The 19,463-nt window shown below is 42.8% G+C and overlaps 2 protein-coding genes across 6 annotated transcripts in view; one reads left to right on the top strand and one right to left on the bottom strand.

Moving 5' to 3' along the window:
- Positions 1 to 75: 75 nt before the first annotated feature.
- Positions 76 to 19,463, top strand: part of tmem54b (transmembrane protein 54b) — a 31,412-nt gene continuing 12,024 nt past the window's right edge. The window contains exons 1-7 of one of the 5 annotated variants that reach the window (XR_009710770.1): positions 76 to 660; positions 2,194 to 2,390; positions 2,491 to 2,550; positions 2,803 to 2,998; positions 14,542 to 15,004; positions 15,120 to 15,192; positions 17,449 to 17,558. Coding sequence is in view for 4 of the 5 variants with exons in the window: in XM_061267712.1 (XP_061123696.1) it covers positions 276 to 660; positions 2,194 to 2,390; positions 2,491 to 2,550; positions 2,803 to 2,994; positions 3,723 to 4,208 (1,320 nt within the window). In the remaining variant the exon portion in view is untranslated. Of the gene's footprint in view, positions 661 to 1,564; positions 1,717 to 2,193; positions 2,391 to 2,490; positions 2,551 to 2,802; positions 2,999 to 3,722; positions 4,558 to 14,541; positions 15,005 to 15,119; positions 15,193 to 17,448; positions 17,559 to 19,463 lie in introns of those variants that run through there. The other 4 variants (XM_061267716.1, XM_061267712.1, XM_061267713.1 and 1 more) reach the window with 4 other exon arrangements.
- Positions 4,721 to 18,667, bottom strand: LOC133144789 (hippocalcin-like protein 1). Its single transcript, XM_061267720.1, has 5 exons — positions 18,307 to 18,667; positions 9,046 to 9,227; positions 8,329 to 8,610; positions 7,762 to 7,867; positions 4,721 to 7,235 (listed from the first exon to the last, which is right to left on the bottom strand). Exons 2-5 carry the CDS (start codon positions 9,139 to 9,141, stop codon positions 7,138 to 7,140), a joined length of 582 nt encoding a protein of 193 aa, XP_061123704.1. The 5' UTR covers positions 9,142 to 9,227; positions 18,307 to 18,667; the 3' UTR covers positions 4,721 to 7,137.

The following is a 19,463-nucleotide window of genomic DNA, read 5'->3' as shown; positions in this document are numbered from 1 at the left end:
TGCTAGGAAACAATCCGTCAAGCTATCCGTTATTGCGCGAATAAAATGCGGAGGTCAACTAGTTACCTTTCAAAATAAAAGCACATTCCTTGTCAATTTTAAGGTAGGGATTTTAAAACTTGATTGTGTTTTGAAAAGCAGAGGAAGCGATGTTGCCACGGTTGTCTAACTTGACGACGCTGACTGTCTCGTCTCGGCTAACTTATTTAAACTTGCACAATGGATGAAGAAAGTATCGTAATACAGCTAATAAGTGTAGTTACACAGTAGCAAACATGATGTCTAGTCAGGTAACGAACAAGAATGGAGGTTGTTATCGGCGGATTAGCTCCGTAGCTAGCGTAGTTAGCTCGTCGCTAACTAGCACCGGGGTGGTCCCACGGCGGTCTCGCTTACCTCTCGGCAGCGGTGGACGGACAGCTGCCGCCGGCTGGCTGGCTGGACGTAGACCACTGCAGGTGGGAGAAGCCGTCAACAAAAAAAAGTATCTCTCCTTCCCAAATTTCCCGATCTCTTTTTTTTTTTCCCTTTACAGCCGGGCAAGGAGCACCCACCGCTGGGTCATGTTGTCTTTGGGCTATGCAGCAATACTGTATGCAAATACAGTACAAGGAGTCTCGATTTATGACCCCCTCCTTCACCCGACACCACCGCCGTCAAGTACGTCTGGATTATTATGACTTCCGGTTATGCTGTAAACACTGCACTGTACACCCATTTAGCACTAAAACAATGCACAAAAATACCTCAAATAAACTTGGTTTTAGGTATAAAATGCAAAAACAGATCAAATCCAAACTGGGTGGATATTTCCTTGTGTGCACAAAGATGATCAATCATCTAATTATCTAATGTCTAATGTGACAAAATGGGAATTTATTACGGTAACTGGACGCGGTTGTACTATGTGTGTCGTGCAAACAGTCATAAATCACACTGGACATTTGTAAGTGAGGAGTTTGTGACTATTAATTGTCTCGTTTTTAAATGTCTCCACGAGATGGTGCTAAAGGCGCAGTTTTGCAAGGTGCTTTTCTCATTAGAAACGATTTGTCATCATTATTTCTTTAAAATGCAAACAAAACATATTGAAATGAATCATGTTCATTTGAAACGCTAAAAAAACATATTGAAATGAACCATGTTCATTTTGGTCATGAAATATGATTGAAAAAACATGTTTTATTGTTTTACATAACATGATTAAAAATGAACATTAGGAAAATTCCAATAAATAAAATAGTGTGCCTAAAAAAAAAAAAAAAAAACCTGAAACTTAATAAACAGGGTGCACCTTTTGAAACGACTAACAAACAGGCGTGGCATCAACAACGTCACCTGTGCTCACCTGTTACTAAATTAAACCCAGACATTGTCAAATTTCCATTTCCTTTCAAAATAAAACTACAAGGCTCCCATCGACTTATTAAACAACTTTAAAAACATTTGTTGCTTCACTCCCAATAGTATTTTAATTTCAACAATAGCCAATGATGGCAGTGCTTGCATAAAACAGTAAATTTTTAAACCCAATTTTGAGAGATGTCGGATTTTTTATTTTGAAGATCTGTCAACATGCTTGAGCTGCCTGACGTGTCATGTGTGACTTGTTTCGTTGAAAGTGGGGACATGACATGCGGTCCTTCTTTTAACACTTAAAGCGTTACTCTAAGCCAACGTAAACGAATGGTGACTTGATCAAGATGGCCAGAACAGGTATTTGACATCCCATGGTTTTGATCAATTTTAAATAGGTCACAGGTTTATATATAAAAAATAATATTGTCAGGGTGTGGCTGTGGTGTGCCCAGAGGGGATGAAGTTTATGGGAACAACTACACTTGTTTAATGTAATTTAGTATTTAGGGTTATTTCTAGTGTGTGTTTACATTTAAAGTGTCCATGAGGTTTTATGTCAATTGAATTTAATTCTTGAAAATTGGCACCCCTATAAAAATCCACCCAAGTTAATGGTAATACGTTTTTTTTGCTGTATCTAATGTTGTCCTGTACTTTTTAAAATAGTCTTTTTAAAACGGGCATTGTGTAGCAATCATCAATGATTAATGCGAGCGACATTTCTGCGTGTCTTTGACCTGGCTCGCATGTCTCCGATCGATACAACAGCGGGACGTTGAACTGGGGACACCGGCGCCGATGCACCTGAATATCTAAACATGACTTTCTCCGCAGGGGTGTGTTGCGCCAACCTGGAGGAGCCCCCGGCTCTGATGAAGATGGGCCTCAGCATGGTGCTAGTGGGCCACGTCAACTTCCTATTGGGAGCGCTGGTACACGGTGTGGTACTCCGCCACATCAACCTCCACAAGCAAGCTCGTGCCATGGAGTATGCCATCTCCAATGTGGTGGCTCTTGCATCTGGATTAGTGGTGAGACTACCACTAATTGCAAATGGATAATTGCAGAAATACCTTTTTGCTCCTCCGTACTGGTCAGGTCTTCACTTTTTTTTATTTTTTGTCACTGCAGGGGATTGTCATAGGAATTCTTGCTATTGTCCTGTCCAAAAACAAGAAAAGCAGAGCCCTGGTGAGTACTGGCACTCTCTGATTGGTGGAAAAATATGGGAAGTATGTTTACTATTATGACAAGTTCTAGTCCTCAGGTTTCCAGTTAGTCTGTTTTGTCCAACAACACTAGTGTTGCTTTGACACATTGAGCACAAATGTTGTTTTCCCCCCACTGCACTAACAAATCCCAAAATTCAATAATCATAATACAAAAATATATAGAATGCATTTCAAAGTGCCGTGAAAATTTATATGCGTGTGTCAATCACAGACATGGTCCCTCTTCAGCAGCAGCTTAATATCGTCTCTCATGGCGTCGGCGTCCGCCATCGGCCTCCTGGTGTCCGTGGTGAGGGCAATCATCCACGGCGGGCGGAGCCTGCTGACGCACTGCCGCTTCCCAGACGCCGTCGACTACTCCAGCGTCACCAACGAGTGTCCTTTTGACCCCACGCGCATCTACGTGAGTGAGTTCCCACCGTTAGGATTACTAAGTAAAAGTAGTTAACTGTTGAGATTTGAATTTCTCACCTTGCAAAACAAACTGACCCGGAAGTATAATAATTATTCCGCGTAATTAATATTCCACAAATATATCAATATTATATAGTAATCAATAATATACTGTATTTTCCGGACTACAAGGCGCACCTTCAATGATTGGCCCGTTTTAAAACCTTGTCCTTATATAAGGCGCACCGGACTATAAGGAGCACCATTAATGCATCATGTCAGATCTTGAATCCAAATCAAATCATTCTCCATTATATCTTTTTTATTTCAACTTTTGTGACTTTATAATCACAAAATAATGATCCATAGTATTTTTGATTCATGATTCATAGTCTTCAGCGGGCCACTTATGATTGATTTCATGACACAATGCTTCGGGCCAGTTTAAATTTAGGAAATTGCTCCATATATAAGGCGCACCGGACTATAAGGCGCGCTGTCTGCTTTTGAGAAAATTTTAGGTTTTTAGGTGCGCCTTATAGTCCGGAAAATACGGTATATGAATGATAAACAAAGTAGTTCTTAAAACACAACTTAGCTACTTTTCAGACGTGTTCAAATCAACTCTCAGACTTGTGCATGGCATCAACAGCCTCACTTAAGTGGATGCGCTCAAGCCTGAGATTGAACCTCACTTTGCGGTCGCTATCTAACGGGCAGATGCTCCCCTCCTATTAGAGCACCACTCTGATCCTTTGGGTGCCTCTCATCGTGACTTGCGTGGTCCAGCTGATCTTTTCCGCCCGCTGCCTTTCCGTGTGCGTCTCCTTTCTGGGTTTGCCCTGCTGCCCGCACACGAAACGGTCGAGAGAGGCGCGAGCGGCGATCAAATCCACGAGGCCGCTGGAGGAACTGGCTCAAGAACGTGTCAACAAAGCAAAGCAGCCCAAAGAATGTCCACCTTCGCTTCCTCCCAAATGCTACACTGAAGCCCCCAGGAGCTACAGTGAACCCAGAAGATTGGTGTCCCAACCGGTTCGCCACCAGCCTCCCCCGTACTACAGAAGCGTCCCCCCTGCAGAGAGGCGGCCTCTTCACCAGCAGCCTCGATGGGAAAGGGGGGAAAGGTCACGCAGCACAGAGCAAGGGAGCCAGCAGCGACCTCCAGAACAGCGCCACCTACTCGAGAGAGGTGCCCTGGAACGATCTAGTTTCTGGATTTAGCCAAAAAGTGGACCTTCACACTTCAACCTGCACGAATCGACCACTTTATTAGGCACACCTGCACAATCTAATCAAATCTGAACATTTATATCAACATTTTTCCCATATACTTTTCACGTGCAGTTGTCCCCAATGTCGTGGTCCAAATGTGTGTCAGTATTAGGATAATAATAATTTGAGTCGTCATTCCTTTCAGCAATTAAATGAGAAAATATATTTTTTAACTGTCTGGAGTTTAACTTTCACTTTTGTGCCTGAAGTGTTGTACCTCGTGAGGGTGGGACTTCAGCACCATTGTGTGGAGCTATTTTATTTATTTCCTTTTCAAAATAAACATTTGAGCTATAAAGAGTCATGGTGCATGTGTGTTTGCTGACAGTGACTTGACAGGAAAGACTGGTTGCACACTTGCGCACACGCCCATCCGCATTTGGAATTATTTGTTAATTTGCGTAATTCTTTTTCAGGAAAATCCCCCAAATTTATTTGAGAAGAAACCAACAACAACATAATAGTTTATATCCTAATTTTATTTCGAACCAATATTGACAGAAGAGACCACACGTGCAATTTTGGAACAAATATACCTATATTGGTCATTCAGGTCCAGTAGAACAAATCCCCACATGTTTTTTTTTTTCCATGCAACAGAAAAGTTAGGAAGGGTGCATTTGCAGTGTAACGGTTCGATTAGAAGAAAGAAAGAATAGATCTGAGACAAAATAGCAAGTTCATGTGAGGAAGCAGTGACAATCGAAAACATTGTTGTTCCTTATCCTACCAGCAAGAGGCAGTAACGCTATAAAAATAAATAAAACGAGCTGAATAGGAAACTTTAAAAAAAGAAAAATCAGGTCGAGCAAGTGTTTGACTTAGGACAATAAAAAAAAAAAACAATCACACCCAATATTCTGACATGAGAAAAGCTGGATAGTGAAATGTTTTTTTCTTTTCTTTTTTAAAAGGGCTTTCATGCTTGTAAAATGTCTAGTTATAGCAAACACTGTTTTGTTGATAGAATGAAAGTGCACTAAAAAGGTGAAGACCTAAAGATATTTCAACCGTTTTGATTGTATTCGCTCTACTGCAGTCAAATAACAAAAAGGAGGAAAAACTGAAAAAAAAAGGAGTCTTAGGGCGACATTGAAAAAAATCTTAGTATTCAAAAGAAAATGCTTTGTTATCTGAGCCTAGTTTTAATATTAACCTTGGAATGTTAAGTAGACCCTAAGTTATGGTCTGGGTTAGTTGCGTGTATAAAAGAAGAGTTGCAAGAATAAAGTCATAAAATTACAAGACTAAAAGTTGTAATCGTCAAATACATTTGTACTATTTCAAAAATGACTTTTGAAGTTACAAATACACAAAAAGTTGCAGTACAAGAAAAACTTGAATGAATTTTTTTCCTCCTAAAATTATGACTCTATTCTTGCAATCCTCGATGAAATTTTCTTTTCCAGTGCGGCCTTTATGCTACTTAGACAAATTACCGTCTGCTCTGAATTTTTACTGCAGAGTGTATTTCCTCCTACATAAGCACTTAAGATTTCAAACCCGGGCTTCTTTGTTCAATGAAAAATGTTTTGTCAACAAATCCAACGGCTCTAAAAATGTCTGAACATCCCGTAAACACAGCCGCAACTTTGGAATTCACGATAAAATACCGGACTAATCTTGTGACACATATCCCTTCATCGACCTGCCCGCTAAGCAGACTAATCCAGGAGGCGATTAAAACGTTCCGAGTGATGAGCGAGCCCTTAGTGAGTGACCCGGGAGTCAAAACAAGATTTTTGTTTTTTCTTTCTGCTGGGTACAATGCTGAGTTCAAAAAGATACCGCCGTGCATAACATTTTTGGGGATTATTTTCTTTATAGGTTCATGCAGTGCTGATGGGTTATTGTGATAATAATAATAATAATACTGTTAAATTAACCTCAAGCATTCCATACATATCAACATGCATACACACAATCAAACTTGATACTTAAACACAAAAAGTGTGCTACTGTTTTTTTGTCATAATATCAAATGCATGTATTTCACTTCCAACCTTACCATTGCCGTTTTGTCATTTCTCTCTGTCACTATCAACAACAATATGGTCATATTTAATACGACAACGATAAAAAAATGTACAAACAAATTGACTTGAATGCCTTATGTACAAAACACAAATAAACAAATCAAAATAGCAAAATTATGATGACGACAGCCGCAGCCGTGTCTCTTCTTATTCCTCAAATAGTGGCCCAAGTTGTTGCTAACCAAAACAGCAGCACGTAAGCAGCCTATCAAATCAATTTGAGCACTCGTATGGATACTGTTTTTTTTGTTTTTGCGCATTTGTGAAGTGCATTTCAGTTGTGTTGAACTTTTAATCACAATACACTTAATTAAGAATCTGTATAAATAAAGGGCTCTCCCAATAGATATGCAGTTAAATAAATAAATGCCCCTGACCACTAAATGAGGAAATAAAATAATATCCTTGTAATAGCATCCAAAATGTACTTAAATTGAAATAAATTAAAAGCAAATAAAATTGCAACCAATATCGGCCATACAAATGACACCAAGAGGCTACGCTACATAATACTTTACCGCCTTTAGCTTCATTTTATGGTACACATTAGACATGATATATATAGATATATACATGATATACATGTTTGTGCTGGATGAGACGCTGCTCATGTTCCAGAGCACGTTTAGGAACATGACCCGCTCTCATCGATAAGTATGTCCTTTGATATTAGCTGACATATACAAAAATAAACAAGATAACACGTGATGCGTTCCTTCTTATATTACCTCGCTTTGCAAACACGAACATTTAAATAAAAGATGATATGAGAGAACCATCATGCATTTATCTTCAATGACCGTTGTCATAGCAACAGGGGAAGTGTGTGTGTGGGGGGGTGTTCAGAACTGGGAGGCCGAACTTGGGTCACACTGGAGTAGCCGGACGATGGAGGGGTCACTTTTGGCACCTTTAATGAACTCCTCCAGGGACAACTTGCCTGCAGGGGTGCATGCAGACAGATGAAGTTCTTTTTCCTAATACCGTATTTTCTGCACTATAAGGCGCACCTAAAAACTTCCAATTTTCTCAAAAGCCGGCAGTGCGCCTTATAATCCGGTGCGCCTTATATATGGAGTAATATGGATTCGTGGATGAGGACTAATTTATTAAAGTCAAAGTCAAAAGTCAAAGTCAGCTTTATTGTCAATCTCTTCACATGTCAAGACACACAAAGTAAGATTTACATGTTTATTTTGTGTGTTGTGTGATATTAGAGTTATTGATAAATTGTTATTGTTTTCACTATTTCGAGTGTTACTATATTGTGTTTGCGTTTGAGCAACGTTGAGTTATTTATTCTATGCGCCTTATAATTCGGTGCGCCTTATATATGGACAAAGTTTTAAAATGGGCCATTCATTGAAGGTGCGCCTTCTAATCCGGTGCGCCTTATAGTGCGGAAAATACGGTAGCTATTTTTATATTCAATATAAAGTACACACACTATATGTTAAATAGCTCACCGTCATTATTGAGGTCCATCTGTCTGAAGATCTTATCCGTCCTCTTCTCTGGCGTGGACTCGTCCTCTGGCATCTTCATTACAGAGGACACCATCTTGTAAATAGCCTGAGAAGGGCAGAGACGAGAGTTTGAGTGGCAACTGATAGAAACAAAACAAAACATCCAAGTACGGATGAAAGACGAATAGAAGAGACTGCAAACGAGTGTCATTCGGGTGGAGGTTATCGATCTGATACATCTTCGGCTCCACTCGTATGACCGCTGCGCTCCCTCTGGTGGCATTAAATTAACCTGAGGGAGCCTGCGGCGCACATCTACAATTAGCTCACAGAGCCATTAAGATGGCTCCCATGGGAGTGGAGAGTGTAAAACACACAGTAGATCAGTGGGACACCTCGAGAGGGGAAGGACATTTGTGAAAATTAGAACCAAGAAGCTTCTCATTGGATTATGTATTTATGCACTGGCGGCGCTAGGATGTTTTTCTTGGGGGGGCCGTGGGGGCAAGATGATAATGCCCAGTTATTGTTTAATAATGCATAATTCATCTGATTACTCCGTGTCACCTGTACAATCTCCAGCATCTCCTCACGACTGATATAGCCGTTGCCGTCCAGGTCGTACATGCTGAAGGCCCACTTGAGCTTCTGCTCCAGCTTTCCCCGCGACGTCACGCTCAGGGCGATGATGAACTCCCGGAAGTCTATTGTCCCGTCGCCGTTGGTGTCAAACGTTCGAAAGACGTGCTCGGCAAATTTCGACGCGTCGCCGTACGGGAAGAAGTTGGCGTAGATCTTCTTGAACTCCTCCACGTTCAAAGTTCCGCTGGGACAATCTTTCAGGAAACCCTTTGGGGGAGGATAACAAAGACATGGCCTTTGGTCCAAAAGTCATGTTCAGAAAAAAAAATATGCCAGACAGTCTGTTTAAAGCCGCTTGTTAGTCATAGGCGAGCATCATCTGCGGGGGGGGTGACCTGAGGTCAGCGAGACCGAGGTCAAAGGTATGCGAGGTGGCGGCTTTATCAGTGACAGCTGTTCTTCGCCCAGCTGTGCGCACATTGGCTAATGTATGCGGGTCTAATCCACACAGAAGCCATAGAAAGTTTTGAAAGCCGTTCATTCAGATGAACGGTTCTGAAGAATTCATTCATTTTTATCCGGTTATAGTCTACTTGTTGGTGCGCCACCTACAGGTCTGGAGTGGAACATGGAAATGAAGCTTATCCGATTATGTAAGCGGCATGATTTTTTTTTTTTTCTTAGCTGTGTGTGAGGAGTTACCTTGTACCACTCCTGCAGCTCATGGTCGGAGAACTCTGTGTTCTCCCTCAGGTCCTGCAGCAACTCTGGCCGCAGCTTGCTGTTTTGTTTGCCCATGGCGACAGCTCGGGCAAAAAGGTTTCGGGGGGCCTTTTTTTTGGACTTGACAGTGACGGCAGCACCGCGCTGGTCGCTTTTAACACCTGTCAATCACACATAGTGAGGTCAGCAAGAGTTCAGTTTATGACTTATGAGCTATTCAGCATTTTGGTAAGACTTGATGAACTGCTATTAAGCACTTGCTTGCCAAATAATGAGCCACCATTGTGTTTGTTTTCCCCTTTTCCAAATCTTCCGCCAATAGGATTGACATTGTTGATTACTTGCAGGAATTCCGATATTCACTTTTACATAATAAAGCGATACACAAATGGCGTGACTTTGACAATGACTTTTTTGTACTCAAACCAGATTCCACCAAACTAAACCTAATCCCCTGCACACAGAATGTTATAAAACACAGCAAACGGCAGCGTCACATTTGCAAAACATTAAATAAATAATCCAGCGGCTTGCTGACGTCACACGACTGATCACATTGACGCTGGCCAGTTGTGTTTATGTGTCAAGTCAGCTGTCCGCGTTCATCTGCGTGCGTTCCTAATCTGCTTGACCCACAAAGCAGAAATTTTCACGGATGGAACAAAACCTCCATCTTAAAAATCCCTTCACACCGTTATATAATTGTCACTCATCCACAGGCGTGTCTCAAGTGCCGCATTACCTCAAATAGCTGCTGTCCCTCTAATTAAAATGTGCCCCAATTATTTTCGATTGTCCCGATAAGGGTCGCAGGTGAGCTGGAGCATATCCCAAGCTGTCACCTGGCAAGAACCAGTGTACCCAAAAAATCGAATTAATTGTATTTAATTTTGATACACTAAAATAAAGCACCACACATATGTATTTTTTTTAATATACACAACAGGTTCACTTCTATTAACGACAGTCGTGTATCGAGCGTGCCGGGTTGCTGCAGGTCTTAACCCACGCACCTTGAACGCCTCTTCAACTGGCTAATAAAATGGTGCATATTAAGTCACTCACAGAGCGAGGCGTTGGCGTCCAGGCTTGACGTTGATGTTTGTAGGCATTTATCAAAGCACCTCAGGGAGCAAATTGGGCATCGCTTATGATTTATTGCCCCCCCCCCCCCCCCCTTCCGGGTCTTACTATATGATTTACTGGTCTTAAACGAAATCTAATTATCCTTGGGACTATCTCCTGACCCTGAACTAATATTGTAGTTTTTCCAAGTAACATTTACACAGTCCAAAGGGGTTGGAAGAGTACCAAATGTCTGCTTGTCTTAATTGTAACAAAGACTTTCCTGCGTTCCTCATTAAAAGTTACCAGTTAAAACACTCAGAGATAACTTTCGACTTAATTGCCTTGCGCAATATAATCATGAATGATGAATGTAAAAAGCAGATCGATTAGAAGCACTTTGCATTCGGCATTTAGTTATGGCTGCGGCAATGTGCTGTTCGATAGCGGGCCTCTAATTGCTCTATTACGTCAACATGGATTGTGACTTAGTTGGCACGTTTGTCGGTAAGTGCTTTCGATGTTGTTTGATTAGCAGGCGAGTTAGGAAAAAAAAAATACAAATATTTTTGTTTGATAAGTGGTCAAACAGTTTAGCAGCTTGGCTTTTCAGAATCCAACATGGTGGCTTGAGGAGGTGTGACAAATAGCTTTCAAGCGCTAAATCAAACAGACGGCTCATTTTTTTTATATTTATGACAAGTTCGCTCCCTCTATCTCATCGAGTTTCTTTCCTCAGTCACGCTAATCCCGGAGCCCACTTCCATACTCCCTCTTAATCGTTCATCTCTCCATCCTGAGTCGCAAAGCTCTAATCTGACTCGCCGGTCCAAGTGCTTGCTTACTCCGTCGGTAGTCGTTGCCTCGTCACAAATTGACCCACAAGACTTGAACATCTGCTCTGTAGGTTTTAAAGCGGGTCAACGACATTTGCACATGGGACTTGAGATGCCTGCCCAGTGGTGGCGCTAGAGTGGGGGGGCACTGAGCCTCCCTTAAAGTAAATGAAGGTTCCTCTGTGTTTTCTCTCCTTATAAATGCAAACTCAAAGTGCATTAGCGCCCAGAGTCACAAAAATGATAATATGACTTATTAACTCCGCTGACTGAGAGGAACTCCAAGCAAGTTGAGTCGTGTCTTCTCACAAGAATGATTTCTGTGGGCAGCGGTGAAAAATAGCAGATATTAAAGCATATCGACTGGAGGTTGGAGTTTTATTACGCCGCGCATTACTGGATGATGGCCCAGACGTCAGCTCCGATAGAGCGAGTCGTGGCGGCGGTGAGCAAATTGAGATGGAGGAATCAGCGAGATGAACGGGAATTTGATGAAGATAAGCGGAATCCGAAGATGTTTTTTACCGAGATGAGAAAATATCAGCCACCTGAGACGACAACATCTTTCATCCATATTTTTTTCCCCCCCACCTTCTCCCCACTTGCAATTTCATCTCGTTGCTTCTGCTCTATTTTTCATCCTCCTGCCGCGTCGCCTGCGTCACGCTAGAAAGAGGCGATAGTCGGCCATTGTCCGCTTGATGATGACTGTAATTACACGCGCCGCATAGCCACTTTGAGCCGCATCGTGCTGTGTAATGGTCGGCGTCTGAGAGGTGATGTCATCAATGCTCAGGCACTCCATGGCAATAACTCAAAATCGACTGCAACCTCCCTTAAACTTGACTTCACTATCCGCCACATCATTATTTCCCTTACTGAATATCATGACTGAAAATCATGTCTAAAAACAGTCGGGTCAAAAGTATTGCATTGATATAAATAATTTAGAAGTTCTCCTTTGTGGTTGTCCACTGTGACCTAAAATGGCGGTGGGATGAAATCAGAACATGCGGATAGCATGAAAAGAAAAAGGGACGTTAATGGCATGGTTAAAAATAAGAATGAGGACTGGTCCTAAGCGTAGAGCACTCTCATCTCTCCCATAATAAGTCCATCAAAAAGGGGGAGGGCTTAATTACCCGCGTACTCACACACCTAGAAGGTCTCCATTCTGCTTTTTTTTTCATATTTGAAGGTGGGAGCAGAAAATATAGGTGGCAATTTGATGTGCTGAAAGAAAATGATTATAAGGCTTCCAAAGTGAAAGATTAAAAGCCCAACTGTCAAATGTATACAAAATAAGGTCTATCTTCATCCAAACCATAACAAAGGTCTCCATGCTGGACTTCATTCAGAGGACAAAAGGACTCTCAGACCTCCATCTGGGAGAACGATGACCTCATTTCAAATTTTCCGTCTCCAGTACAAGTACCGAAGTCTATTATCTGCCCGGAGAGAGTGGTGGCATGCGGCTACACGCAATAAAAAGAGTCACCGGAACATTTCTCAATTGACTCCCGTGACAAAGGCTCTCCTGAGTGGGCTCATTTTAGTCGTCACACCTTCATGTTCACTTTTCCAGCATGACACGCTTCTGAACCATCACGGAGACATAGATGGATAGATTGAGGGAGGTTGGGACTCAGATGGTGGAGGGATAAACAGAATGAAGAATTGATAGAAAGACAGCGGAGGAGACAGATTGCGGCATGACTGTGGATGGATGGACGCTCGATGCATTGACAGATAATGGAGGAAGGGAGGGACGGAGAAAAAGACAGATGGCGGCTTGATTAATCGCTAAGTGGGTGGATGGACAGTGGACGGGAGACAAATGGACAGATGAAAGAAAGAGGGATGATGGATGGATGGATGGATGGATGGATGGATGGATGGATGGATGGATGGATGGATGGATGGATGGATGGATGGATGGATGGATGGATGGATGGATGGACAGGTCGACACAATGATGCTTCACTTAAAAAAACGTTGACGTTCATTTGCAACCCAAAATAAATTAGATAGGGTCCTAAGACTGACCTGTGAGGGATCCCACATCTGATCAGATCTGAAACTTGCATCGGTTACAAAATTCCTCCAATCTTCACCATTTAAAACTGCTCCATTTAATCCTAGCAAGGTTTCTCTTCAGTCGGAACGTTAAAAAACTGCGAGCCGCACGTGCTAACGACATGTAATCGTGACCTCCAGTCCAATATGGCCCCCACACAGCCGCCTCCTCCTCCTACTGCAGAGGCAACAGAGAATGGAGATTTATTTCCATCCTTAGCTGCAATCGATGCACCGACACACAACACCTGAACATCGTCCCTTTTTTTACTCCCATTTAGCTTCTCTCTCTTCCCCTCTGCACCCCCCTGAAACCTTCTTAAATGTCACCAGTGCTTTTTTTTTCCGTAGCAGCAGCTTGATCTCGGCTAAATGCTTCTGGGCCTCCCGCTCGCCGCCGCGTCACGATCATCCCCCTTGGTAGCGCTGTTCTCGATTTTTCTGCCAGCGCCGCAGAGCTCGGCCCACCGGCCTTTGTCCCGGTTACTAAACAACCACGTGAGGCAGGATGCCAACCTGGCTGCGGTCACTGGAGAAGGCAATCAATCCTTCACCCCTGTGCTGCTGACAAATTAGTGCGCAGGTTTAATGAGATCGACTGGCCCACGGCGTGTATTCCCACAACATAGAAGTCTTAAGGCCCTTAAATTGGTGCATTGGTTTATATTGAAAGGGAATTCGATTCGTCTGTCAACCATTTTGTTGATTAATAGATGAATTGGATTTAAAAACAAAGGTTTTCAATTCTATCGCTATATTCAAAAACAGAAAAATATTTTAAATTACCAGGCTGTCCTCATCTAATTTTGTGCTATTTCTATTGTTTAAAGTCAACAATTTGCAGAAAAAAATCTATATATATTTTTTCCAAATAAAAAGGTTTTATTTTGAAATACTTATGTCAAACTCAAGTGTTACTTCCTGTTTTTGCACCGGTTTGCCCCACACCTGCAAGTCATTACTTTCTAGTTTATCCAATGTTTACAGCAGCTTCAATGCTTATTTGTCATTTTGATTTATTTTCTTCTTTTTTTATTATTATTACTGTTTTTGGACACCAGCTAGGTAAGCAGTTAAAATTGTGTTTTATAAATTGAGTTAATAGAATGTGCATGCACAAGCTTAACCCAAGCTAGCTTTCTTGCGGCGCTACTGTTTACACAATGCCATGAACTCCTTAGATAATAACTTCATTTAAATATTCATGCTTTTTTTTTTAGTTTCCCGGTGACATGAGATGAATAGTTCATAACCTCGAGACGTGTTGGTGAAAAGAGACATTTTTTGTTTTTAATTGGCTTAGCAAGTTACATTTTCAGGCCCTGGAGAGTGTCAATATAGAGGAGTGCGTGAGTGAGAGGTTCTGGATTTGAATCCATAAATTCTTCATTTCCATGGTCAAGTTTTGAAACTGGAATAACTTGGAAGTCAGCTAACCTCACGAAACAGATTGTATGTGGCTATGATGTCACTTTTTTCCAATTGCCGCTTCTCCAAGGTCCGCAGCAGGCAGTCCGGAAAAGAATAAACCCTTCACGGGAGATTATGCGAGAAGCTGAAGAAGCCCGCTGCGGTGCATCGTGGGAGACTCTTACTCGTGTTGGAGACGGAGGCAGAGAAAGATCAGAGGAACTCCTCGCACTTGCTCTCTCACGCTGCCTCCTTCAACACCTTGAAGTTGGAGTGTCATCTCTCGGCTGCTTAGCAACTATCCCCCTCCCGCCTCCCCCTTCACCGTGATGCTTCTGAAGATGAAACCATTACACGTGCAATATACAGTACAAAATCTGATATATTGTAGATTGTGATTTTAGTCTTTGTATGCTTTCAGTGTCGTACCAATGTTTGCCACAACATTCCAGGCAGCACTGAGCTCTCCTGATTAATTTTGGAGCGAGAAGAAGAGGCAGAGAAGGCCCAAAACTAAACTCCAGTCCATAGATTAGAGAAAATATATCCATGTAAGTATTGTTGTTGTGATTATTTGTGTTTTGGCTTTTTTTTTGGCAGATAAATTTAAAGGTTCAGCTATTACAACCCCTCTTCTAATTTCCAGCTCCATTGTTCTCACCGCAGGTGCTCGGCTAGCTTCCCGCCGCGCCACCTCTTCCTCTTGTGAATGCACAAGCGGCAACGTGGAGACGCCTGGGTAAGGAACAGCTTGCGGCCCTCTGATCGCTCACATCCTGGTTAGCGGCAGCCACGCGTGGAGACGCTCTTTTGTGTTTACAAGCGACAGCCAGACTGCTGAGGTGTAAAAACAGGTCGGCGTTGTGAGACTGCGGCTACAAAGGATTTCTAATATCTTAATTTTTTTTTAAATGTCAGAGGGCCCACGCGATGAGGAAAACAATTTATGTGGTGTTACTACTCTTATCGCGCGTGGTATGCACAAGATGACTAAATCCCCCACCAATTATTATTATTACAAAAATTGAAAAGGTTTCCAAACATCAGTTGCTAGGCAGATTTGAAAAAAGAATTCTTAAAACACCCCACACCACAGGATAATCAGTCAGGATAATCTTGCAGATTCATCCCCCAATTCTGCCAATGGAGGCTTTGATTGTAAGAGAGGATAAATACTCAGAATTTTCCCCCATTGCGCCGATCTAATGACTGTCTCCAAAATGACAGAAGAGTAGCTCATTTATCAGCCCGAGCCGCCGCCGAAGAACGCGTCTTGCTCACAGAGCCATCAAGAGAAGAAAAGGTTGCGTTACGATTGCTCCATCACCCGTGCAAATGAGTCTGCGGTCATTACACGAGCTTGTAAATGCATCCAAGACAGCCTACGCCACATCCATTTATTAATTTGTTTCCCCCTCTCTTTAATTGGCCTGCCATATTTCTGAGTGCGCCATGAAAAAAAACCCTCAAATAACTGTCAAGACTGTTGTGACATTTTTCACCTGAAACAGGTTCTGATGTCACTCTCCTTTTGCATAAAAAAAAAAGAGCAATTTGAGGAAAACCGTCATGCTGGCATACGTAGGCGTGCCAAAACTTTAGATATTATGTACAGACTTTATTTTCGATATTGACCATTAACTTGGCTGTGCTAACCGCACACGCGTCAATTTAGCTTGGCTCATCCATTTGCTTCCTCAGCCTTATCGCAGACTTTATCGAGAAGTCTCGGCCCCCTTCCCCGAAGTGGGATCAGAAGAGATTATGAAGCTGAAAGCGTTCAATGGGGCGCCGACCCCCCCCGCATCCCGGCCACACCCCACTCCCCCCCTCCCTTTCCGTCTGCAGATGAAAACTGTCACATGGGGGAGGGATTACTCTTTTAAATCCTCTCTGATTCTCACTAGTTTCAAGATGAAACATTGTGACAAACCTCCCTCGGGCCAAGTGCTTTGTTTTTGTTTTTTTCCCCCCCAACCTCAAGCACTTCTCAGCATGAACAATCTTGAGTAAAAGTAGTTCCATTACTGATGACGCTGCTGTGATGTCACCAGCTAATCACGTGACGTCAACATACTTTGCTACTATTACTGTACTTCTTTTCTGATTTCCAGTAGAGCATAAACGCAGGAGAAGTTAGCAGACCACAGAACCATTTGGACCATTTTACTTTGGCTCTTGATGTTTTTGCACTCTCCCACAAAGTGGTTAGCGTTGTCCTTTCAGATAATTCCTTTGGCCTTCCACAGCCATCCTGCTGTTGGAAGACTTACAAGGAGCAGGCCACCGCTGCACGGGTGGGCGTGGAAGCCAAGCCCTTGAAACCTAAACCAAGGCTTTCCCCTGCTGTTTGTATGCTATTAAACAAACACCGACCTTCGTTCCGAAGCCAAACCTTAATTCAAAGTGACTTTACCCAGTCGCGTACTCTCTTCATACGTGCTGACATGTTAGTGGGAGGGGAACATGCAGCGATGCTGCTGGGAGCTCCAGGCAGCGTCAAGGTCGACACGAGCAACATGTTGGGTCTGTCAATGTGAGCAAAACTCGAAAGCAATGGCAAAAGTGTAAAAGGAGCATATGCAGTGATAGTATGGTTTTTTTTTTTAAAATGTATGTGTGTGATGGACTGAGCAGCGCTCCAGCACACACTTAGCGTCTTATGTAACAACTAGATTAGCACATGCAAGCTAAACGCTGCATATCCACAGCATCATTCAGACTGTGCCACTTTCCAACCATGCCGCCAAGCACGTGATGGCGTAAAAGTTAACCAATATACACTTGAGTTATTATCAACAGTCCTTCTTGCAACCAGCGGAAACTACATTTCTAACTTCCTTTGGCTGCCTGACCACATGAGACCACACCCCCCATTATCGGGGAGATGTTGCAAGAACTGATTCATCCGGCTTTTACAAAGAATATGTTGCATTTGTTATTGTTTTGTTTTATAAATCAGGCATTAATTCATTGCTGTGTTCCTCCATCACAGTGGTTTGGTGCTGCTACAAAAGAGGCCAAAATCCGATCGCAATGGACTGTTGGGGAGAAAAGAAAATCATTGGTGGACAACCCTGCCCATATTCGAGAAGCTTCCCTCAGGTAGGCACTAATGAATGATGCACACTAGAAAAAAATTAATTTCTGACAAAAAAGGTGGAAATTTACACATTGTCAAAGGTTTGCTGTTATTTGAAGTTGAAACCAATTAATGGGATTAAATGTAAATTTTCCGCGAACTGGAGGCTGATTTAAAAGTTTGGAAAATGGAAAATGGTTTTTCGCGCGTTTCCTCGTCCTCGTTATCCCGAGTCGAGCTGGCATCCAGAGCATCGAAGTGACAGGTGATAATTAGCATCCTCACTCTGGCGATCTCGCCGCTTCTGCTGACTTAATTTAAGGATGCGGTTGCCAACGCTGCCAATCGGCGAGCGGGTAGCGAAAGATAAGCAAAGACAGATGCGTTGATAAAACTGACTTTTAGGGCGTGACCTAACTCCGACAGAACCCACTTGACATCCCATGAATTAACTTCACCATTAAAATAGATGTAAAAACAGTCATACTAGTATGATTTGGCGTACCTCAAAAGTCACCAATAATATTTCAAAGTGATGCTCTTTGTGTTGGCCGTGTGTTGACCATAGATCATTCATAAAAAAAATGATGGCATCTCTTCCTATTGGCTAAACAAACAAAAGGTCTGCGTTGAAGAATCCTTTTGAATATCGATAGTACGCGTGCATGCCTGCGTGTCAATGTTTCAGCTCCAATTGGCCGCAGAAATAAGTCACAGTGGACAATTACAACCCCTGGAGAAAATCTGAAGGCATGCGCAGCACTCTCTTACCCGATGTAAGGCGATCTATGGATGGGGAAGGACGTCCGCTCCGATTAGCCAGGCAGGGTGCAAGGACAGCCGCGGAGAGATGGAAGGATGCTGGGCGCCTTCCTCGCCGTGCTGCGGGGATTATAAAGGGAAGCGGATGCTGGCTCGATCGCGACCCGCTTTCAGACGCGACTTGTGCGCCTGCTCAGCGCGCACATCCGCGGTCGCCCCGAGCGTCTCGATGCGCCTCGGAGGGAAGGATGGATGGATGACGGATTGCCCGCACTGAACCCCGGCCAGTCTCACACGCGCCGAGTCCCGCAGAGCATGCTTAGCGTGATCTCCTCCAGTGGAGTCTGCATACGGAAGAAAGACGCTGTGTTTTTTTCAATGGGTGTGCGCCAAAGGAGTGGATTTAAAGCGTATGCGAGGAGGAGGAGGGGGGGGGGGTGATGGGGTGGCGCTGTCCGGGATTACTTGCTAGGACTTTAATTAGGCAGCCCTGCACCCATTGGCACAGACATTGGCACAGCCCCGCCCACTTTCTCCATCTTTCTCTCTCCATCTCTCTCTCTCTTTCTCCCCAGTTGAAAAAACTACACGTCACCACAAAGGAGCCAGAGCCATGACATGGGAATTTTAATTATTTATATTTTTTATGACAGTAAAGATATTAGATGCACACAAAATGCTAATATCTAGCCAGGGAATACTACAAAATACCAGTAGAGTGTCTGGAATCATCTTTCCCCATTCAAATGCATGTGAATTTCATAAATCTAAAACCCCCCCCAGTGTAAAACAGACCAATATTTGTGTACCGTTCTTTGTTTTAACAAGAAAAATAGCATATTAGCGTTGCATTACAAATACAGTATAGTAAATTAATATATATGCATACATGAAAAAGACAACTGCTCAGCAAGCTGCAGAAATAACTTTTAAAAAAAATATGCCTGGAAATATTACTCCAAGTTTATTTATTGTGAAATCGGTAGGGGTTTTTTTCCTTCCTTCGTCAAAGCATTTCGTGTTGCGGGATTGAGCAACAAATGTTGACATCCCATGATCTACTTTATGCTCATCATGTGCTTCACGTCACATGTTCAGCTAGGAGTCGGTCCCGTAGATTCACGTGTGGTTCTGCAAAGGAGGCTTGTCGCTTTTGACGACTTCAT

Source organism: Syngnathus typhle, linkage group LG20 (genome assembly GCF_033458585.1).
Source record: "Syngnathus typhle isolate RoL2023-S1 ecotype Sweden linkage group LG20, RoL_Styp_1.0, whole genome shotgun sequence".
Lineage (NCBI taxonomy): Eukaryota > Metazoa > Chordata > Actinopteri > Syngnathiformes > Syngnathidae > Syngnathus > Syngnathus typhle.
The sequence above is the reverse complement of the archived record's forward strand: the minus strand, read 5'-3'. Positions and strand labels throughout refer to the sequence as shown.

Coding starts and splice junctions, on each gene's coding strand:
- LOC133144789 (XM_061267720.1), bottom strand. CDS start 9,141: ATGGGCAAACAAAACAGCAAGCTGCGGCCAGAGTTGCTGCAGGACCTG. Junction 7,868..8,328: donor AGATGCTGGAGATTGTACAG/GTGACACGGAGT, acceptor TGCCCTTCTCAG/GCTATTTACAAGATGGTGTC. Junction 7,236..7,761: donor GATGGACCTCAATAATGACG/GTGAGCTATTTA, acceptor GCACCCCTGCAG/GCAAGTTGTCCCTGGAGGAG.